The 24,249-nt window shown below is 41.0% G+C and overlaps 1 protein-coding gene across 2 annotated transcripts in view; it reads left to right on the plus strand.

Annotated features, from left to right (window-relative positions):
• The window catches only part of MAN2A2 (mannosidase alpha class 2A member 2), a 243,957-nt gene that overhangs the window by 207,576 nt on the left and 12,132 nt on the right, over window positions 1-24,249 (plus strand). Inside the window, exons 16-23 of one of the 2 annotated variants that reach the window (XM_073568628.1) lie at window positions 4,571-4,693; window positions 5,256-5,370; window positions 12,738-12,871; window positions 15,436-15,577; window positions 15,781-15,914; window positions 17,919-17,996; window positions 21,333-21,527; window positions 23,238-23,348. In XM_073568628.1, coding sequence (XP_073424729.1) covers window positions 4,571-4,693; window positions 5,256-5,370; window positions 12,738-12,871; window positions 15,436-15,577; window positions 15,781-15,914; window positions 17,919-17,996; window positions 21,333-21,527; window positions 23,238-23,348 — 1,032 coding nt within the window. The remainder of the gene's footprint in view (window positions 1-4,570; window positions 4,694-5,255; window positions 5,371-12,737; window positions 12,872-15,435; window positions 15,578-15,780; window positions 15,915-17,918; window positions 17,997-21,332; window positions 21,528-23,237; window positions 23,349-24,249) is intronic. The other variant, XM_073568627.1, reaches the window with a different exon arrangement.

The raw sequence follows: 24,249 nt of genomic DNA on the forward strand, positions 1-24,249 counted from the left end.
TTTCTAATAGCTCATTTTTGTAGGGGATTTTAGGTTTTGAGTGTTCATGTAATTAGTTGTCATTGTATGGGATATGCATCCCTTCTCAGCGTGAGACAATAAATTTGTCCGGCGCTTACAGCAAAGGTAAGGGGGCCACGTAGAGAAATAAAAAATTACATATCCTGAAATGGTTGCCCAGACCCTATGTCAGGATACTCTTAGGATACCACACCCAAATCACCTGACAAATTCCCTTCAAGCCACTTCTTCATGAACATCTTCACAGTGTTCCATAGTGTATCTAATGCCTTGGGAAACTGTTTGTACCCTTCTCCTGACTGATAACTTTCAACAATGAGATCCCTTTGCTGTGTTGTAAGCTGTGTATGAACCATGGGCTGTCTGTAATATGCAACTAAGAAAATGCCAGGAAAATCCTACTAGTACAGCTAAACTGGGGTTAATCAGAATCACTGTAAATAATGGCAGCCGAGTACTGACTACTATTTAACGTGAATTTACATGTGCTTGGCTAATTCTGAACACAATCACATCCCAAATTATAAGAGTGTGTTCACATTTATGTTACCACGTTATTTTAGTTTTGTTATTTATATTTTACCCCTCAAAATGATAACAGTTTGTTTCTCAATGGCTTTATATAGATCATGGGAGACATTAAAGGTGGAAAAAGTTCTGAAGTACCTTTGTTATTAATTTTTACATGACAAAAACCAGGCATATAATCAGAGGGGTATAGACTTTTTACATCCACTGTATGTTATCGACACTCTGTATATATCCATAGCTGTCTATGGTATCTACAGCCTGTATACAATCTTGTGATTTTTTTCCACGTATTTTTACGTTACACACACAAACTTAAATGTATTTTATTTGGATTTTATATGATTTACCAGCACTAAGTATCAAGTATTAGCACGTTCATTTGTATTCAGCTCCCTGTAGTCTGATACTTTTTTGGCCCTCCTTTTGCTGCAATTACTGCTGCAAATCTTTTGAGGTACAGTTGTGGCCAAAAGTATTGACACCCCTGCAATTTTGTCAGATAATACTCCGTTTCTTCCTGAAAATGATTGCACGCCTCCTGATGAAACCACAAGGAAGTGGTGAAACGCGCGTCGAGGCTTAAGAGGGTCCCCCCTGTCTCCTATTTCGTGACTGCACTGCAACATGTCCGAAGGTAATGAACTTTAGAGATCCTGCTGCTATTCTGCGCTTTTACCTCACTTGTATTTAGTTTACCTTTCACCTTACCGGACACAGTTGGTCTAATTTTGACTGACACAAAAAACACAGTCTTTGCAACCTCAGCTGTTATGTCAGCTGTTATAGCTGCAGTGCTGCCGTCTTATGGAGTTCAGGAGGTGTTCCTCTTTTTCTTTTTTCTCTGTTAAGAGTGTGGTATATTTATAATCTATATACATGCAACGTATACTCATAAACCTTATTTATTTTGATATTTTCTGTAATGGTTGCCGTTGCAAAATTATGCTGCTTATTCCACACTCTTTTTCCTCTTTCCCTTTCCCTTATTCCCTACTTATTTGTATGTGCATACCCATGATTCAAACTTTTTTGTCACTTTTTCATGATGAATAAAAATTTTTGCATGATTTCCTAACGTTTTGTGAGCCTCTATTTCTTTAGGATTTATTGTTATATGATTAATAATTTGAGTATTTAAATATATACTAATGTATAGCCTCAATTATATGGGGTTTAAATAATATTACTATTATCCTTTAGACATTCTCCTCTGTCTGCTCTTTTTTGGTCAACTAAATCACACTTGCAGCCAGTTGACATGGATTAAAGTTGACTCAACCTCTGTCCTGTGTCCTTGTGTGTACCACATTGAGCATGGAGAAAAGAAAGAAGACCAAAGAACTGTCTGAGGACTTGAGAAACCAAATTGTGAGGAAGCATGAGCAATCTCAAGGCTACAAGTCCATCTCCAAAGACCTGAATGTTCCTGTGTCTACCGTGCGCAGTGTCATCAAGAAGTTTAAAGCCCATGGCATTGTGGCTAACCTCCCTAGATGTGGACGGAAAAGAAAAATTGACAAGAGATTTCAACGCAAGATTGTGCGGATGTTGGATAAAGAACCTCGACTAACATCCAAACAAGTTCAAGCTGCCCTGCAATCCGAGAGTACAACAGTGTCAACCCGTACTATCTGTCGGCGTCTGAATGAAAAGGGACTGTATGGTAGGAGACCCAGGAAGACCCCATTTCTTACCCCGAGACATAAAAAAGCCAGGCTGGAGTTTGCCAAAACTTACCTGAAAAAGCCTAAAACGTTTTGGAAGAATGTTCTCTGGTTAGCTGAGACAAAAGTAGAGCTTTTTGGGCAAAGGCATCATCATAGAGTTTACAGGAGAAAAAAAGAGGCATTCAAAGAAAAGAACACAGTCTCTACAGTCAAACATGGCGGAGGTTCCCTGATGTTCTGGGGTTGCTTTGCTGCCTCTGGCACTGGACTGCTTGACCGTGTGCATGGCATTATGAAGTCTGAAGACTACCAACAAATTTTGCAGCATAATGTAGGGCCCAGTGTGAGAAAGCTGGGTCTCCCTCAGAGGTCATGGGTCTTCCAGCAGGACAATGACCCAAAACACACTTCAAAAAGCACTAGAAAATGGTTTGAGAGAAAGCACTGGAGACTTGTAAGGTGGCCAGCAATGAGTCCAGACCTGAATCCCATAGAACACCTGTGGAGAGATCTAAAAATGGCAGTTTGGAGAAGGCACCCTTCAAATATCAGGGACCTGGAGCAGTTTGCCAAAGAAGAATGGTCTAAAATTCCAGCAGAGCATTGTAAGAAACTCATTGATGGTTACCGGAAGCGGTTGGTCGCAGTTATTTTGGCTAAAGGTTGTGCAACCAAATATTAGGCTGAGGGTGCCAATACTTTTGTCTGGCCCATTTTTGGAGTTTTGTGTGAAATGATCAATGTTTTGCTTTTTGCTTCATTCTCTTTTGTGTATTTTTCATTTAAGACAAATTAAATGAAGATAATAGTACCAAAGAATTTGTGTTTGCAATCATTTTCAGGAAGAAACTAAGTATTATCTGGCAAAATTGCACAGGTGTCAATACTTTTGGCCACAACTGTATGTCTATACCATATTTGCACATCTAGAGGCTGAAATTTGTGTCCATTCTTCTTTGCACACTCACTCTAGCTCAGTGAGATTGGCTGGAGATCATCTATGAACAGCAGTTTTCAAGTCTTGCCACAGATTCTCGATGGGATTTAGGTCTGCTGTGAAAGTGCCATTCAAACACATGAATATGCTTTGATCTAATCCATGCCATTGTAGCCCCGGCAGTATGTTAAAGGTTGTTGTCCTGTTGGAAGGTGAATCTATGCCTCATCAAGTCTTTTGCAGCTAATAATAGTTTTCCCTGCATGATTGTCACATATATATCTCCATTCATCTTACCATCAACTCTGACCAGCTTCCCTGCCCCTGCTGAAGAAAAGCATTCCCACAGGATGATGCTGCCACTACCATGTTTGACAATGGGGATGGTGTTTTCAGGATGATGTGTAGTATAGGTTTTCCACAACACACAGCATTTTGAATTTAGCCCAAAAAGTTCTCATCTGACCAAAGCACCTTCATCCATATGCCATGTAGGGGACACAGCTGGTGTGTGGAAAAAGGTGCTCTTGTCAGACAAGACCAAACTAGAACTTTTGGAGCTAAATGCAAAACGCTATGTGTTGTGAAAAACTAACACTGCCTATCACCCTGAAAACACCATGCCACAGTCAAACATGGCAGTGGCAGCATCATGCTGTGGGGATGCTTTTCTTCGTCAGTGACTGGGAAGCTAGTCAGAGTTGATGGGAAGATGGAGCTAAATTCAGGACAAACCTGAAGGAAAACCTGTTAGAGGCTGCAAAAGACTAGAGACAGAGGCGGAGGTTAACCTTCCAGCAAGACAACGACCCTTAACATACTGCCACAGCTACAATGGAAAGGTTTATATCAAGTCATATTCATGGCCCTGTCACAGTCCAGACCTAAATCCCATTGAGAATCTGTGGCAAGACTTAAAAACTGCTGTTCACAGATGCTCTCCAGCCAATCTCACTGAGCTAGAGCTGATTTGCAAAGAAGAATGGGCAAGAATTGCAGTCTCTAGATAACTAAAGCCAAAAGCACTTTACAATTTTCAGATTTATATTTTTTAAAATATTTAGAAAACCATTTATCAATTCTTTTACACTTCGCAAATACCTGCTTCTTAGTGTTGATATATCACATAAAATCCCAATCAAATACATCTGCGGTAAGTTTGGGGGTGTATCGTGAAAAAATGTGGAAAAGTTCACGGGGTATTAACTATTTTTCAGGGCACTGTACATCCATAGCTGCTCGTGTTATCTACAGCCTGTATACAACTTTTTATAAATATAGAACACTTGATATAGTGATATTGGTGAATAATGCTGTGTTGAAATGTCATATCTGCATGCTTGTTTGCAATGCATAGATCAGAACTTTCTGCAGCCGGGATTCATGTAACTACCGTATTTATTGATTGTTGCAGGGCATTAAACGAGCCGGAGAGGAGCAGGAACAGAAAGTTAGCATGGAATTTCTCATCTATGGAACTCGCACATCCAAGGACAAAAGTGGCGCTTACCTCTTCCTACCTGATGGAGATGCCAAGGTATAGAGCTTATAATAAACATACTCACTTATTCTGCATGCTGGAGATTATATTACGGGACATTATTAGTGCTAAATACTTTTATTACCCATGATAACAATTCTGCAGCATAATTTCTTAGAATATTAGTATTTTGCCAGTTCTCTCTTATTTGGCAGTTTTTCAGTGTTCGTAAACAAAGTGACTTTTAATTCAAATAAATCCCCTAAAGGCTTGGATCATCTGCTGCACTACGGGCTAAAAGTATATTATTAGGCTCCTGCAAGTGCCCCTTAGTGCCAGTATTCCTGGGGTACATATTGCGCAGGTTAAGAATTTGTACTAATTGGGCAAAACAATGAGGTGCACTTTCTAGGACATCTAGTGTCCTCTACAGACTTCTCGCTTCCTGAGTGTCCTCCTGTCACTCTCACAGCAGCGGAGGATCTTAATATATAAATATCCATCACTTACAAAAACTAGTCTCTGTTCTACCTTCAGTAGGGTGTCCTATCCCAGCACTGTCCATAAGTACAGGACTACCTGCTATAGGTAAATATATTTACCTTACCTTATCTTACAGCTGTACACACCAAAAGACCCCCCTGTGGTTCGCGTTATTGAGGGTCCTTTCATTTCAGAAGTGACTTGCCATTTTCAACATGTTCAGCAAACTATGAGGGTCTATAATTTACCAGGTCAGTGTTTGTTACACTTAATATATATGTATGCTGAATTTTTATTAATGCAATGTGGGCGATATTCTCTGAAAATTGAGGGCGTCATAACAACTCTGGACAACTACAGTATAGACACACACATCATTACACACAGAGTGATCTATTTCACGTGTTTATTTCTGTTAATGTTGATTATGGCTTACAGACAATGAAAACCCAGAAGTCATTATCTCAGTAAATTAGAATACTTTATAACACCAGCTTGAAAAATTATTTTAAACTCCGAAATGTTGGCCTACTGAAATGTATGTTCAGTAAATGCACTCGATACTTGGTCGGGGCTCCTTGCACTCCTCCACCTTCCGTTTGAGGATGTCCCTCAGATGGTCAATAGGTCTTATGTCTCAAGACTTGCTTGTCCAGTCCAGCACCTTTACCGTCAGTTTCTTTAGCGTCATAACAACTCTGGACAACTACAGTATAGACAGAACAATATTTATCAATGGTCGTAGTTTTATAATAGGTATGTATATAGTTCAGATGAAATATAACACTTGTTTCAAGAGAATATATATACTGTATTCGTTCTTAAGGATAATATTGAAAAGAAAGAAAAATCTTGTAAAAAATGGAAATTCAAGGCAGTTCGCCCTTTTAACAACCAGATGTCAGGAACACCGCACTGAACTTGCTCACTGAGCCAGTGCGCGTGACCTGAGTAAAACAAACTGTGCTCAGCGATAGCTGTGGAGCGGGCAGCAGCAGAGAAGGTGCGTACTTCAGAACAGCAGGACCTGAAGCACATGACTGCTGGGGGCGTGGTCTAAACCTCAGAGAGCTAGGAGCTGCAGAAATACTCCTAGCAGGGTAACTACGGGACAAAGTTACCAAGGGGCATAGACAGGGACGAAAACAGATCAGGCCGGGGTCAAAGCACGAGATAGCACGACAAAACCAGAGGATTAGACAGGAAGGATAGTCAGGACGTAGCCAATGAGTCATACACGGAGATGGCTGCAAAGTACAAGAGGGGCGAGCAGAGCATAGTCAGGTCACAGGCAATGAGTCATACACAGAGAGGGTAGCGCAGTACAGAATCAGCAGGCAAACTCACAACGGGGGACAGAATCGGGTCAGAACCATATAAGCAAGCTATAAGACAACGAACAGGCACAGGCACACAGGGGTCAACACATTCGGCCAAAGGCAAAAGTATAACTGACGGGGATTGAAGTTTCTCAGGAGTATAAGAAGCTCTCCCTGAACCAAAGGCCACCATAATTGGCCCCAGGCGTGCAGGTCAAAGCCTGCACTGGGCTCCAGAAAATAACCCCTGACGTGCAGGTCAAAACCTGCACTGGGATCATGACACCAGAGTCTTAATTGTTGAAAATATCAATACCTTTATCAGCTGGCATATCAACATACCATAAGCACCAGATTGTTTGGGTATTGACTCCAGGAGCTTTTCCAATTGCCAAAAATTAAGTGGCTGAGATGGTCTTCTGTTTCTGTTGGTGCAATCTGAGTTCACTCTAGGACCACCAGGTTGGCCATTGACTCTGATAGACTTGACAATGTATCGTAAGTGAAACTGAGAGCAGAACTCGACAGTCGTTTCTGTTCTAGCAATTAGCAGGTGTCTTATAGTCAGACCTCCTCTGAACTGACATTTATGGAATGTCCCTTTGATATCTGATGAATTTATATAGTCTACACTTTGGTAGTATGAAATATTATTTTTTTTAACCCTTTTCTGACAAGACTTACTGGTATTTCATATATCAGATTCCTTTTTTTCAAGTAGGCTCTGGAGCTGAGCCTGCATCTCTCCCGGAAGATGACTGCTATGTTATTCAGCCATTATTTTTACAATATACTACAATACTATGGTATTGCAGTCAGGGCTGTGGAGTCGGTAAGCCACAGTTGCGACTCCGACTCCTGGATTTTATCAGGCTCCGGCTCCGACTCCGACTCCTTCATAAATGGCCAATTCATAACAACAAATTTACTGTTGTAAAATATTAAACATTGTGCTTATTCAGTTTCTCACCATCATATAAGTAATCAGACCACTTAGAGCAAAAACTACATTTATTAGAATACAATTAGAATATAGCAAATAACTTTTATAAACTTTTCTAAACTGTAAGTAAATATGCAATAAACACTTTTATGCAGTTAATAAGAAGAAATCTATAAATTTGTCCTCAGAAAAAGTATTGCCTCTGTCAGATCCTCCTTCATGGATGCCCTCAAATCTGATCTAATTATTTTGAGAGCAGAGAACAACCTCTCTACACTAACTTGTGTTGGTGGCAAAGCAGTAACCACTCGGGCAACATCTCTGACAATGTCAGGATACAGAGGAATCGCTTGTTGCACTGTTATTTTTGATGAACGGTCAAATTTCTCAATTTCTTTTAGTGCACATGAAAAATTCTGCTGAAATGTACTGGCTGTGTTCCTTGATGGGGATGACTCTTCTTCTATGCGGGAACGCTTTGCACGGTCCTTGTGATCCAAATATTTTTCAAAATTAAATTCTTCATCAGTTGATGAGGGTGAAGATGTGGCAGGACGACCAAATTCTTCTTGTTCCTCCTGACTGTTTTGCAACCCTTTCATCCTTACTGCTATTTCAAACAGAGCTTCTTTTCCTTTACTTAGCTGTTGATCATCTAGAAGAATCCGATGCATTGGGTCTACATAAACAGCTGCCAAAAGAATGTTATTTTGTAATAGTAGCTCCTCTCTCCGTTTCATTGATGTAGCAATGCCACTTGCAATTAACCCTCCTCTTTGGGACAGGCGAAACATCAGGTTCTTCCACTCCTTTAAGAAAATACCTGGAGTTAAGTCCTCTGCTTGTAATTTTTTAGTCACTGTAAATGGGTGCTCTAGCAATTTTTCCAGCTCAGTCACCTGATTCCACTGACTTTCATTTAGCGTCTGTTGAGGGTTAGCCATGTCTACAAGAAAGGTTTTCAGTTCAACCAAGCGCTGAATCATTAAGTAAGTACTGCCCCATTGTGTGGCTTGATCAATATTTGCCCCTTTTCCAGCACGTCTCTTCAAAATTGAGTCAACTTTAGGGGTTCTGGCAACAGTAGCCAATTTTCTCACCTTGCCAATCAGTGCAGCAGCATGTCCTTCTTGCAGACTGTCTCTTATAGCCAGCTGTAGCGTATGCACAACACAGCGCATGTGATGAATGAAAGAACATATTGACACAGTTTCAACAAGATCATCTAAACTATCATGTTGCTGTTCATCTGAAGCAACTTCAGTTTGCTCCTCAGTTACAATACTGTGTTCCTCTATTTCAAACATTTCTGTGTCTGTGGACCCAGAATGTTCTTCTAGCTGCTGGTCACCATCATTACTCTCATTCATTAGCTTAATAGTACTTATCATATTTGAAGCATTGTCAGTTACGACAGAAAGAACTTGCTCTTTTTTAAGTTCATAGTCTTGCAGAACCTTTTCCACCAAGACCTGGAGAAACTCACTGGTGTGATGAGCTTTGGTGTCTTTTACTGCCAATGTCTTGGTAACTATTTCATTTTTGTCACAAACAAATCGGACATTGATGGCAAAATAGTTCACTCTGTGACGTGTGCAGGCATCCATTTTAAGAAACAGAAAGCGTCCCTTGAGAGTTTTTTTTAAGTTCTTTCTTTTGTTTAAAAGCTTCTTCGATTACTAATTTTCTAATACTCTCTCTCTCCAGAGAAACACCAAGCTTGCGGGCCATTTCCCCATTCAGACACATAAAAGCTGGTCGTGAAAATAATGAAATAGGCACACTATCCTTTACAACAAGCTCTATGATCTGTTTTTTAAATGTATCTACTGTCATTGTCACAGTAACTTTGTCACTGACAAAATATCTTGCAACTGATGGCTGCAAAGTTCTCTGCGCCTTTGTTTGGCTGGAAGAGCTGGGCACTGGTTCATTGGTTTGGATGCAGTCTTTCTCATCCACTGCTTTCAGTACTTCTGGATGAAAACGCTGTAAATGTCTCTTTAGATTAGAAGCTCTGGTAGGAGCATTTTTATCTTTGCCTGAATATGCACTCATCTTGGCTTCACAGCATTTGTTTTCGTCTGGATCATTTGTCATACACTGACAGACATAATGTTTTCTATCTTGAGTGATGGTGAAATGTTCAAATACAGCTGATTTAATGTGATGCTTCTTTGACATTCTCAGGTTTTTAATTCTGCATTCACAATCCAAATGACAATTGTTTTTCCTAAAAACAATTGTACAAAATTATTGCCAGGTCGTACAACTGATATAGTGGTCAGTAATACTGTTATTATTCCTCATGTACTCACAGTTAACTGATGCAAAGTTTGTTGAAAGGATAATACTTCTTACAGTCTTCCTCTTCTGAGTAGCAGGCAGCTGTGAGATGCTTGGAAGACGCACACCTAGTATGATCTAGTCTAGAGGAGGAGCTTTACTACTAAGAATTTGCAACACATTTTCACTTTCAGTTTCATACATTGTTAGTAGGGGGGTTGGGGCAGCATGAGGTTAACCAAGTATAAGATTAGATAAGGGCAGTGGAGAACAGTGACACACAAGAAGTAAGAAATGTCTCTATCTCCAGCAGAACTGCTTATCACTGTTGTTCATAGTTTGATAGAACATATATATTTGAGTAACATTTATAAAATTCATATGAAAGTTCAATTATGAAATATTAATACATTTTTTTTAAAGCTGGAGTCGGAGTCGGTACATTTCTACCGACTCCGACTCCAACCAAAACTAACTCCGACTCCACGACTCCGACTCCGACTCCACAGCCCTGATTGCAGTATATAGCATAAGGATTTCAGCTTCAAGTCCCTTGAGAGTCAAAAAGAATGTTTTTAAATGTAAGAAAAAAGAAAATAAATATTAATTCCCCCATTAAAAATAAGTAAAATATTAAACTTATTTGGTATTTCCACATCCATAAAAGTCCAATCTATCAAAATATCAAATTAATTAACCGGTCAGTAAATGACGTAATAAGAAAAAATAATTGAAATGCCAGAATTGTATTTTTTTGCTAGTAGCAACATTCCAAAAAAAATTCCATAAAACATTCAAAAAAAAATATCAATATCAAAATGTCGGTGAAACACCAAAATAGTATGAATAAGAGTTAGCTCGCCACGCAAAAAACAAACCCCCACACCGAGAGCAGACCACAATGCACGGACTGGTCTCAGCTCTCCCGACCTGAGTGGTACAGCCTCATAGAAATACATGAACCTTTCACGCTTGGGAGACACACGGGTAGTCGTTACATTAGTGATCGCGTACCGATGTGCATGAACGTCTGAATGAGCCTTTAATGGGAGCGCTGGAGATAGCCGAGCGCAGGCATTTTTTTCTTTTATAATAACTGTTACACAAAAACCTGATTTAAACAATAGGTCATTTTCTGATGATACCCTCACTCTAACAAATTATAATAATATCATTGATTCCTTGCTAAAATAATCAGTTCATTATTCAGGGAAAGCATTTCATAAAAGTACCGTATATACTCGAGTATAAGCTAAGATTTTCAGCTCATTTTTTGGGCCTCAAAGTCCCCCTCTCGGCTTATACTTGAGTCATATACGCCAGGGGGTGTCAGGACATACTTACCCCCTCCTGGCGCGGTCTCTGCAGCCCCCCTGCTTGTCCCACGGCCTCCCTTCCTGCCTTCAGCGATCACGTGGTACCGCTCATTAAACTCATGAATATGCGCATATTCATGAGTTTAATGAGCGGTACCACGTGACCGCTGAAGGCAGGAAGGGAGAACGAGGCTGCAGAGACCGCGCCAGGAGCGGGGTAAGTATAGGCTATATTCACCTGTCCCCACTCCATCGCTGCTCACCGCTGTCTGCTGCGTCCTCTGTCAGTGACATTCAGACAGCAGAGGGCACGATGACGTCACTGAACGTCACTGACAGATGACGTGGCAGATAGTGGTTAGCAGCGATGGACCGGGGACAGGTGAATATCTCAGGTGTCGGGTCCTGAGCCAGCAGTGACACCGACACCTGGCCCCCAGCGACGGAGAGATGAGTATGTCATTTTTTTGAAACTTTCATTTTCAGCAGCAGCGGCAGCAGCATATGGGGATAATCTATGGAGCAGCATATGGGGGCATAATCTATGGAGCAGCATATGGGAGAAGCATATGGGGGCATAATCTATGGAGCATCTTATGGGGGCAGCATATGGGGCATAATCTATGGAGCATCTTATGGGGGCATAATCTGTGGAACATCTTATGGGGCCATAACCTTTATGGAGCAGCATATGGGGCATATTCTATGGAGCATCTTTTGGGGCCTTTATTAACCTTTGTGCAGCATTATATGGGGTGTATTTTGTATGGAGCATCTTATGGGGCCCATCATGAACTGTATGGAGCATTATATGGGGCTCCTGATTCAATATGGATATTCAAAAACATTTAACCTACTGATGTCTCAATTAATTTTAATTTTATTGGTATCTATTTTTATTTTTGAAATTTACCAGTAGCTGCTACATTTTCCACCCTAGGCTTATACGTGAGTCAATACGTTTTCCCAGTATTTTGGGGCAAAATTAGGGGGGTCGGCTCATACTCGAGTATATACGGTAGTAAAATTCTTAGACTGACATTCTCAGGACAACATTTATTTTATAGCTGCAGTGTCAGTAAGTGAGAAACCAATGGTTTTCTTTTAAGACAAAAAAATGTAATATAATTTAGAGAACCAATTTGTCAGGGTCATTGTACTCTGACTTTAAAGCAGGAGTGGAGCTGTTGGGCTTGTTCAAACGTTGAGTATATAGTATTTTTTCCGTGGGTTTTTTCATGCGTAAAAACAGTATTTTACAGCACCAGCAAAATTAATGCAATTCTTGAAATCTCATCCACATTCTTCTTATTTTTTTGTTACGTTTCTAACAATAAATGCATTTTTTCAAATATGCAGCATGTCAACTCGTTCAGTGTTTTTGCAGCATTTTTCACCCATTTAAATAAATGCATAAAAACACAGCTAAAAATGCATCAATAGAGAATGAGAAACAAGCATTTTGCATGCTGCGATTTTCCTGCTGAGGTACTGCATTTTTACTTCAGAAAAAGCCACTGCCAAAACTCAATGTGTCAACACATCCGCTCGACTAGATGGGAGTCTGAGATGGGGTTTACATTAAACCATAGGAGCTTAAAGTCTTAGATTTAGATTTGTAAAACTGAAGGTCTCATTCGTGATCCACATTACATATGCAATATTGCCGTGGCACATTGTGTGCAGAATATGATTTAGCGTCACTTTTTCTCTGTGATTTCTGTACTTGCTATCTGCACTCTATTCCCTTACAGGAACTGACGGCCTTTCTGTAGATATGAGTTCCCTCATTGACATCCGTGATCATGTCAATAAAGAGATTGCCATGAGAATCAGCACTGACATCCAGAGCGAGGACACCTTCTTCACTGACCTCAACAGCTTTCAGGTTCTTTTTTGCCTCCCTATAAATATCTGTGCCTCCAAGTAAAAGAGCAGAATACAAGTGTGTGAATATATATACTGATGCTTCTCACAAAATTAGAATATCATACGAAAGTTAATTTATTTAAACTCTTCAATACTTCAATACAAAAAGTGAAACTCATATATTATATAGTTATTACACACAGAGTGATCTATTTCACGTGTTTATTTCTGTTAATGTTGATGATTATGGCTTACAGCCAATGAAAACCCAGAAGTCATTATCTCAGTAAATTAGAATACTTTATATCACCAGCTTGAAAAATGATTTTAAACTCAAATGTTGGCCTACTGAAATGTATGTTCAGTAAATGCACTCAATACTTGGTCGGGGCGCCTTGCACTCCTCCACCTTCCGTTTGAGGATGTCCCACAGATGGTCAATAGGGCTTATGTCTTGAGACTTGCTTGTTCAGTCCAGCACCTTTACTGTCAGTTTCTTTAGCAAGGCATTGGTTGTCTTGGAGGTGTGTTTGGGGTTATTATGTTGGAAAACTGCCCTGTGGCCCAGTTTTCCAAGGAAGGCGATCTTGCTCTGCTTCAGTATGTGACAATACATGTTGGCATTCCTGGTTCCTTTAATGAACTGTAGCTCCCCACAGCCAGCAGCACTCATGCAGCCCCAAACCATGACACTCTCACCATCAAACCATGACACTCTCACCATCATGCTTGACTGTAGGCAAGACACAGTTGTCTTTCCTCTCCTCACCTGGTTGCCACCACAAACACTTAACGCTATCTGAATCAAATAAGTTTATCTTGGACTTATCAGACCACAGGACATGGTTCCAGTAATTCACATCCTTAAGGCCCCGTTACACATAACGATGTCCCAGCGATCCCACCAACGATCCGACATGGATGGGATCGCTGGGACATCGTTAGACTGATCGCTGGTGAGCTGTCACATAGACAGCCCCTCCAGCGATCAGGACCAGCGAGCAAGCTGGTTTCTAATGTAAACATCGGGTATCCAGGAGCCGCTGCTCTTGGATACCCGCTGTTTACCTTGGATACTGGCATACACTCTGGTTTCCAAGGTAAACATCGGGTATCTAAGAGCCGCGTGGCTCCTGGATACCCGCTGTTTACCTTGGAAACCAGCATGTACGCCGGTTTCCAAGGTAAACAGGTATCCAAGAGTCACGGCTCCTGGATACCCGATGTTTACATTAGAAACCTGCTGATCGCTGGTCTCTCACTGCCACACGCAGCGATGCGTGCTGGCCAGCGGGAGACCAGCGATCAAAAAATGGCCCAGGCCGATCGAGCATGATCAGCGATACCCGGCGGGGGGGCGGTCGCTGATCCCCGTCACACACAGCGATCTCGCTGGCGAGATCACTGTGGCATCCCAAAATCGGCGATCTCGCTAGCGAGATCACTGTGTGTGATGGGGCCTTTAGTCTGCTTGTCTTCAATAAACTGTTTGCTGGCTTCCTTGTGCATCATCTTTAGAAGAAGCTTCCTTCTGGGACGACAGCCATGCAGACCAATATCATGCAATGTGCGACGTATGGTCTGAGCCCTGATAGGCTAAACGTCCACCCCTTTAACCTCTGCAGTAATGCTGACAGCACTCATACGTCTATTTAGAACTGACAACCTCTGGATTTGACGCTAAGCACGTGCAGTCAACTTGTTTGGTTGACCATGGTGAGATCTGTTCTGAGCGGAATCTGTTTTGTTAAACCAGTGTATCTTCTTGGCCACCATGCTGCAGCTCAGTGTCAGGGTGTTGGCAATCTTCTTATAGCCTCGGCCATCTTTATGTTGAACAACAATTTTTTTTCAGCGTTCTTTGCCAGAAGGTGCCATCTTGAACTTCCTGTCACCAGTGTAAGATAGATAGTGTGAGAGCGAAAACACCAAATTTAACACACCTGCTCCCCATTCAATCCTGAGACCTTGTAACACTAATGAGTCCCATGACACCAGGGTGGGAAAACGCCTTATTGAGCACAATTTAACCATTTTCATGTAGGGGTGTACTCACTTTCGTTGCTATCAGTTTAGACATTAATGGCTGTGTGCTATTTAGCAGTATCAAAGTGTCATCTTCAGTGTTGTCCCATGAAAAGATATCATAAAATATTTATAAAAAAGTGAGGCATGTATTCACTTTTGGGATATACTGCATATGTTCTTGCAGGTCTTTGAAAAGTAAATCCGTATTGCTGCAATCCCAATAAATCAGGGGTTTAATTCAAATGCAAGTGATAGATTATGTGCTCTGGACCTGACGGAGCACTTCATGAGCCTCTACTTTTCAAGGTTGTTTCCCCACCTAGCACCAGCCTCATTAGCGTCATTGATTGCTGCATTATGATTTGAGCCGGTGTGCACCTGTGCTGGCAAGTGTGCGATTTAAATGCCGCTATTAGAGATTGATAGCAGCATTCGAATTGTTAATAGCCATAGATGGAGCACACTCCAGATGCTTTCTACTTAATATAACTGTCGATATTCTTGCCGTAGATTTCCCTAAAATCAGACATATTCTTATTCTCATTTTAAATTCAGATCCAAACTAGAAAGTTCTTCAAAAAACTTCCACTGCAAGCCAACTTCTACCCAATGCCGGTGATGGCATACATCCAGGATGAGCAGAACAGATTAACGCTACACACGGCCCAAGCCCTGGGGGTATCCAGCCTGAAGAGTGGTGAGGAGAAGCGCTGTGTTCTCTGCTAATTAATCACTTGGAGTTTCCTCTGTTTATGAAAATCAAAATCGTTAAATCTGAGCACCATCTGTCAGCGCCACAACATTGATCACATGAAACGCTGCTATTGATATTACTTGGCTTTAAATGGCTATTAATTTATTAAACAAATTGGCCCTTATTGCCCTTTCTCTGTCTTGTAGGTGAGCTCGAGATCATTCTGGACCGTCGCTTGATGCAAGATGACAATCGCGGTCTTGGTCAAGGTTTGAAAGACAACAAACGAACATGCAATCGATTTCGCCTTCTGTTGGAAAAAAGATCACCTGGAAATAAGGTAAGATACTGTAAAGAGCTGTGCGACCTTCGTGCAGGCTAAGGCTGGCTGGTGACAAAGCATGCAGAGAGCTGCAGTCCACTAACGCTTCATATTCACTTATTACAGTTACGTAGATATTTTAGAGCAGTAGTTTTATCAAATTAGTCTAGAATTTCTGCACAACATTAGTATCAATGGCTCTTGATCTGGTGGACTTGTGCCATCTATATGTCATTGAGAAATGTAAGGCTGGTCACAATTTCTTTGGCCAAAGGATAAGTGATCACCATCTTAATTTTCAAAAGTGGGTTGTAACAAGACAAACACTTTAGTTTAATTTAATTTATGTATGTTGTCTCGTCAATTAGTGCAGCAATAAAAAGGGCAACCAGCTCACCCCCTCCTGTAGGAGCACTGACCCTTGGTGCACTGACTGCTTCTTGACAATACATCCAACTTAGGTAATTCTGTGATCATAGTGTGATCCGATTTCCTCAGATGAGGAGAAGAGTAAAAAAATGTCTCCATATTCTCCATCCTGTAAGATGTCATCCGAGTGCAGTCCAACGGTTTCCATGGACTCATTGACTTGCATGACCAAGTGCTATCTGATAATCTGATCCAACTTGAGCATACTGCAATTTTTCCTCAGACATGCTCTTTCTGAGGATAAAATCTGACATATGCATGGCTCCATAGAATAACATTGGTCCAAATGTGATCAGATCTTTTGTCAGACCGCACTCGGAACGAAAGTCCAGTCATGTGCTCTAGCCCTAAAACTTCATAATACAAGTTTAAAAATAGTAGATAAAAGCAAATAGTTTGTGAAGCAAGCAACCATCCTTAATCATGGCATAAAAACAGGGTGGGTATATATATATGGGTTAACATCTATAAGGATGGAAAACAGGTGTGAACCCTATCAATACTCTGACTAGAGATATATAAAAGCAAGATGTTTCATCAAAACCAAAATATCAGAAAGAAAGTCACATTATTACATCACGAAATAACAGTGAAACTTAATGGAACATCAGGTCAATTAGTCCCTCTGATATTAATCTAGGTAATGAATATACGGACCTTTAGTGCCTTATTCCAGTCTTAAGGAAAAATAGACAGAAATATACTTTTTAGAGAAAATGAAATCCTTGGTGTCTCCCATCACGCTGACTTCTGGCCTTAGGAAGTAGTTTTCTGCCATGGAGATCCTTTGAGGTAACAGCCATGCATGAGCTTGTGTTATGCCCAATGCCAGTGTGGCTACTAATAAATTGCCAAAAGCTGAAGTAATGAAAAAATAAATGTTCTACTAAGACCGGGGTCACACATGTGAGAATCTCGGATGAATCTCGCATGTTAATATGCGGCACTGCCGCCGGCACTCGGGAGCAGAGCTTGCGGCTGCATAAAAATACATGCAGCTGCACGGTCCTGTCCGAGCGCCGAGTGCTGGCGGCAGTGCCGGGTATTAACATGCGAGATTCATCTATAAGGATGAAAAACAGGTGTGAACCCTATCAATACTCTGACTAGAGATATATAAAAGCAAGATGTTTCATCAAAACCAAAATATCAGAAAGAAAGTCACATTATTACATCACAAAATAACAGTGAAACTTAATGGAACATCAGGTCAATTAGTCCCTCTGATATTAATCTAGGTAATGAATATACGGACCTCACACATGTGAGATTCTCACATGTGTGATCCCCGCCTAAAGCTCCCCGTTTTCCTCTGTGATGTAACGTGTAAGATGCATGTTTTCACTTCCAACTTTTTGCACTGTTTTGTGACCCCCTCCTAATCTTACCACCATGTATTGATATTATGATCCAGAATTCTCCACTGTCCGAGTGTTGCTACCACACATCCTCCCATGCCCTGAACTATATCATCCACTTATTGATCTGTGAAGCATCGCTGACTTTGTGTATGACATTTTCCCATCCATGTCCATCCATTTATTACCTCTTCCATTTCATTATTCCCCTGTTTACCATAACCACTCTGCCCAGCTTTCCAGCTTCCTTTCTAAACTGCTTTCCTGGTTTAGAAAACTGGCCTTTTCCATCATGAAGACCGTCAGCTCTGAGGTAATTCTCTCCAGGGAGTAGCGCTGAATGGCTGTGTAGTGATGTGCTCTTGTAATATAGTTAGCTGCTTTGTGGACGCGCCGTAGCATAGTATGTGTGCCGCCGGCTAAAGCCTCTCTAATATCCACACAAAGAGTCGGTGATTTTGTGTTATCTGTCAACACATGTTGTTCGCTAAGAATTAGTGATTTTATCATGGCCATTACCTCTCCACACTGCACAGTTTGGACGGCCAACTTGGAGGAAAAATCCTAGGTTCTTCTCTTCATTACGTACCAGTTATTTTCCCAGCTCATGCTGTGACTATGTAGATGATACTGTGACCCAGTTCTGGTCCTTTTCTTTTGAACTGCCTTTTGTGCCTATTTCTTCCTCATGAAAGCTTTGTGTATTCAGCTTTTTATACCTTTTAGCAAGCTCCTTATCTTTTATTTTATTCCCATTTACTGAAGGACAATGTTGATTTTTTTTTTTTCAGCTTGGATTTAGTCTCCATCTCTACTTTTATTACTTCTTGATGGTTCGGAGCTGACTGAAAGGCACTTTTTATATTTTGCTGCTAAGAATGATCACCAGTTAAATAAATGTTGTTGTTTTTTTTTATTTCACCAACAATTTGAGACCGCCATAACAAAGTTCAAAATTTTACATAAAGTAATTGTTTAGTCTGGACAACTCAAATTGATGGTCTACAGAGCAGTCAGCTCTAAAAAGTGAGAACTCCTCATAGTAAGCATTCATCTCGTAGGGGCATCTTTTTGTAAGTGTTCAAGCAAAGCAGGAAAGGACATCTATTAAAATTCATGGGTCAGCCTGCTCTGGTGATTCCTGGCTTCATGTACAGTACATCAGTTACCTGACCGCTGCAGGGAATCAGTGGCTTCTGTTGTGATGTTTACGTATTCGGCACTTGACCATTCTTGTTATTGATATATGGCACAACTTAATTGTCCGAAATGTGGGGGATTCATAGGCAATGTATTTCTTATTTCTTTACTTTAGATAATTCCCTTCTTCTAAGTATTTTTTTTTTAATCCTGGAAAAGCCGTTTTAACGAGATACTCTACCCTAACACCTGTGATCCAGGGAGACATGCCACTATTTTGTTTTTGCTGGATTCAGCAAAAATTCCAGAAAAAATAAAGTCTATGAAATTTACACTTATAGTTTATGACTATAATATATAAGGTTTATACAATCCTAAGGTTCTTTGGTGCCATAATATAGATGTACGTATGATCCCTAAGGCCCTGTCACACGTGCGTATAAAAACACGTCCGTGTGGGATGTTCCGTTTTGACCATTCAGGCGCTTTTTTTTTAACATCCGTGTACTTGTGTGCTGTCCGTGTGACAGTTACCAAAGTATAATTTATCCAAGAAATAATTGATTTTTAAGTGTTAAAGATGTGCAAATATGAAAGATAGATAATCGATAGATAGTAGTAGAGCTTTCTATTGAGCCACATAAATAAATAATTAAATGTAAAAAATTACGTGGGGTAACCTCTTTTTTTTAAACGAGCAAAGGTAAATCAGACAGCTAACAGCTGGTCTTATCAGGCTGAGAAGGTCCATGGTTTATGGGCCCTTCCCATCCTAAATATACCAGCTTGCAGCCGTCCCAGAAGTGGCACATCCATTAGATGCTCCAAAACTGGCACTTCGCCTTGGCTCTTCCCGATTGCCCTGGTGCGTTGGCAATTGTGGTAATGGTGCTTGGTGTTGATGTCAGCTGTTTTCCAGAAACACAGGTGACACCAAGCCCTGTTTATCAGACACCCCCATTACTAACCCACTAATAAAAAAAAAACGCACACAAAAAATACTTAATTTGAATTAATACCCCACCCTCCCCCAACACTTTCCCTGTTTCACCACTTTTTTAAGAAAAAAAACAACCACTGCAGTCCAACATAGTCCACCAAATCCGACATAGTCCTGGCATTCCGACGAACAAAGGCTTGGGGAGCCTCATTCTGACACTCCATAGCCTTTGCCTACAGCCACTTCTGGGTCCCGTTGCGTAGTGCGAGACCCACTGACTCTGACGAGCAGTGATGTCAGTAACATTATTGCTCTTCAGACATTCCGGGTCTTGCGCTGGCCTCCGCGTGACCCAGCGACTGTGAAGAGCGATAACGTTACTGATGTCACCTAGTATCTATCTATCTATCATCTTTGCACATCACTTAAAAATCTGTAATTTCTTAAATGGATTGTAGTCCGGCGAGTGGCACACGGATGTCATTAGTATGTGGTACATGTCCATAGACTTGTATGGGTCCATGTGATCCGTGTTGCCATTAGAAAACAGACATGTCTCTGTGTGATTCACACGGACATGGAAGCAGCACCATAGATTATAATGGGTGTGCGTGTGTATGCATCACTGGTAGGTGTGCAAGCGGACACCACACATATCGGAAACACAGACATGCGAAGGGGTGCCTAAGACTGCTAAGGTCAAATTTGCTAGTCATGCTATAAAGGATCTGTATTTTACACAGTTAAAGGGTCATTCTCTTGTTACGATAATGGAATAGTTAGACAGAATGAAAATAAGATTAAAATTTTCCTTTGTCATTCTTCTGCTATTAACATTTTTTTCTTAAATTGTTTATAGCTTGTTGCCAAGGAGGTTGTTCATCATAGCCTAGAAAAGTAAGCACAGTAGTTACATTCCTGGCTGAGGAGTTAACTCCTGAAATACAAGACATCTCTTTCCAGCCCGTTAATTTCTAAATAGCAGTTAGACAGCTGCTCACCTCCTTCTACCTGTCAGCACTTGCCCGAGTTGCTGATATTAGTCCTGCAAAATAACCAGCCCCTATCTGTCAAAAGAGCAGTTATTTTTTGGTGAGCTGTTTGCTTGTTTAATAAAGGTACAGTCATTTCTACTTGAAAATATAGTGAAAACAGTGTTGTCTTCAGAGAAAGCCACTAATAGACCTGAATATTTCACAGTAGCACGATTAGATTAGTAAAAGAATGATGCGATTGAACCAGAACTGTCACTCAAGGACTAATGTCCGCTGTGTTCTAGTCAAGATAGATGTTGAGAATAACCTTTTAAAGAGAACCTGAATTTTAATTACATTTTGATTGGTCTTGAGTTATTTTAATAATATATATTTCTATATATGAGTGATTAGCTTATTGAATTCAGGCACTTCATGTTATGTTATTTTCTCATATGTGTTTAACCCATGTGCCCTTTCTTGAGTGTCACCTGTATCTGGTAATCCTTTCAAAAATAATTATGCATTCACATAAAGCATAGTGTAGACATGCTAGAACAGATTTTCTACTGCCAACTATTGTATTTTTTTCCAGAGTCCAGAAAACCTTCCAGTTAGCTTTCCATCACTCCTCAGTCACATGACATCCATGCATCTGAACAATGAAGTCTTAGTGATGCCCGTGACTAATGAAAAAAGCGGTGGTCCAGCACTTAAATCCTTCGTGCCACTTTCTGCCACTCTGCCATGTGACATTCACATTCTTAATCTGAGAACACTGCAGGCTGAGGTGACTATATTTTCTCTGCCTATTTCTTGGTTTTTATTAAATGGCTTAATAAATGCAAAGTCAAACTATTCATCCTGTTTATTGCAAGTACTCATTGACATTGATATGTACACTGCTCAAAAAAATAAACACTTAAACAACAGAATATAACTCCAAGTAAATCAAACTTCTGTGATATCAAACTGTCCACTATGGAAGCAACACTGATTGACAATCAATTTCACATGCTGTTGTGCAAATGGAATAGACAACAGATGGAAATTATTGGCAACTATCAAGACATTGAATAAAAGAGTGGTTCTGCAGGTGGGGACCACAGAACACATCTCAGTACTAATGCTTTCTGGCCGATGTTTTGGTCACTTTTGAATGTTGGTTGTGCTTTCACACTCGTAGTAGCATGAGACGGACTCTACAACCCACACAAGTGGCTCAGATAGTGCAGCTCATCCAGGATGGCACATCAGTGCGAGCTGTGGCAAGAAGGTTTGCTGTGTCTGTCTGCGTAGTGTCCAGAGGCTGGAGGCGCTACCAGGAGACAGGCCAGTGCACCAGGAGACGTGGAGGGGGCCGTAGGAGGGCTACAATCCAGCAGCAGGACCGCTACCTCCGCCTTTGTGCAAGGAGGAACAGGAGGAGCACTGCCAGAGCCCAGCAAAATGACCTCCAGCAGGCCACAAATATGTATGTGTCTGCACAAATGGTTAGAAATCGACTCCATGAGGATGATTTGAGTGCCCAACTTCCACAGATGGGGGTTGTGCTCACAGCCCAACACCGTGCAGGACGCTTGGCCACAGAACACCAGGATTGGCAAATTTGCCACTGGTTCCTTGAGCTCTTCACAGATGAAAGCAGGTTCACACTGAGCACATGTAACAGACGTGACAGAATCTGGAGACGCCGTGGAAAGCGATCTGCTGCCTGCAACATCTTTCAGTATGACCGATTTGGCAGTGGGTCAGTAATGGTATGGGGTGGCATTTCTTTGGAGGGCCGCACAGCCCTCCATGTGCTCTCCAGAGGTAGCCTGACTGCCATTAGGTACCAAGATGAGATCCTCAGACCGCTTGTGAGACCAAATCCTGGTGCGGTTTGCCCTGGGTTCCTCCTAATGTAGGACAATGCCAGACCTCATGTGGCTGGAGTGTGTCAGCAGTTCCTGCAAGATGAAGGCATTGAAGCTTTTGACTGGCCCACCCGTTCCTCAGACCTGAATCCGATTAAGCACATCTGGAACATCATGTCTCGCTCCATCCACCAACATCACGTTGCACCACAGACTGTCCAGGAGTTGGCGGATGCTTTAGTCCAGGTCTGGAAGGAGATCCCTCAGGAGAACATCATCAGGAGCATGCCCAGGTGTCGTAGGGAGGTCAAACAGGCACATGGAGGCCACACTCACTACTGAGCATCATTTCCTTGTCTTGAGGCATTTCCACTGAAGTTGGATCAGCCTGTAATTTGATTTTCCACTTTGATTTTGAGTATCCTTCCAAATCCAGACCTCCATGGGATATTAATTTTGATTTACATTGATCATTTTTATGTTTTCTTCTTCTCAACGATTGCCACTATGTAATGAATAAAGATCTGCAGCTGTGATATTTCATTCAGTGATATCTACGATGTGGTATCTTAGTGTTCCCTTTAATTTTTTGAGAAGTGTACTTTAATGCATAGTCTATCATATCCTCTGATGTTTTGCAGGATGATGGAATACCTTCTCTTGACACTGCACTGATTTTACACCGGAAAGGATTTGACTGTGGACTGGAAGCAAAGAATCTTGGGTTTAATTGCACCACAAGTCAAGGAAAGGTAATCTGAGTTTTTGTAGCATAGACTTAAGGGGCATATACACCGTAAGATCACTGTGATTGAGCGCTATTAAAAAGGCTCATTTCACAACTAATTTGCCATATAAACAGGTTGTAAATCACCCGATGAATGAGCAAACCTCTCTTCCATTGGGTGAAGTGTTCTTTTATGTAGCACAAAAGATCATTGTTCTCGACTGGCAATGCCAAGAACAGTGGCAGTCTGTGTGCACTGAGCGATAACGTGTTCAGTGTGCATCGTATACTTTTGTCTGCCTGTGTAAATAGGCTACTAAACGACCACATATCAGTAAAAGTTTTCCGATCGGCGGTGGTATAGTGCCGGATGCTGATCCGTGTAAGTGGATCCTGAGATACATGAAGGGATCTACAGTTGTACTTTTCATGAGTAAAGAGCCACAGAAGAAAAAAGTTATTGAACCTATATGCTAATGTCTTTGCCAAAAAGCTGCGGTGTTACATGTGGAACAAGACACACAATAAAATAGTGGCTGCAGAGTGGAGTAAAACGTTTTTGTTCTCGTTTTTTTACTTCGCCTTTCCGTTGCGTAGATGTTAGCAATCGGCGTATTTGGCCCCTAATGAGTTAATGTTAGATAAGTCCAAGTGGATGTTATTAGAGAAATGCTGTTTGTTATTTTTTTTTCCATGATATAACCTTGATATGTTGTATAAGCTAGAATAAAACAAATTAAAAAAAAGTTTACTCATTAGGTGCGAAATATTTATAACTAACGTGTCCGCAACGGAGAAGTGAAATAAATAAAAAAAAAAAAACATTTTATTTCACTTTGCAGCCTCTATTACATTGTGTGTCCGTTTGAACATGAAAAATTTGGTGAAATGTTATATAAGGAGATAAGATTCTGGGTTTACATTTC

Source organism: Dendrobates tinctorius, unplaced genomic scaffold, assembly GCF_039654945.1.
Source record: "Dendrobates tinctorius isolate UK_male_01 unplaced genomic scaffold, ASM3965494v1 ptg000022l, whole genome shotgun sequence".
In the NCBI taxonomy this organism is placed as follows: domain Eukaryota; kingdom Metazoa; phylum Chordata; class Amphibia; order Anura; family Dendrobatidae; genus Dendrobates; species Dendrobates tinctorius.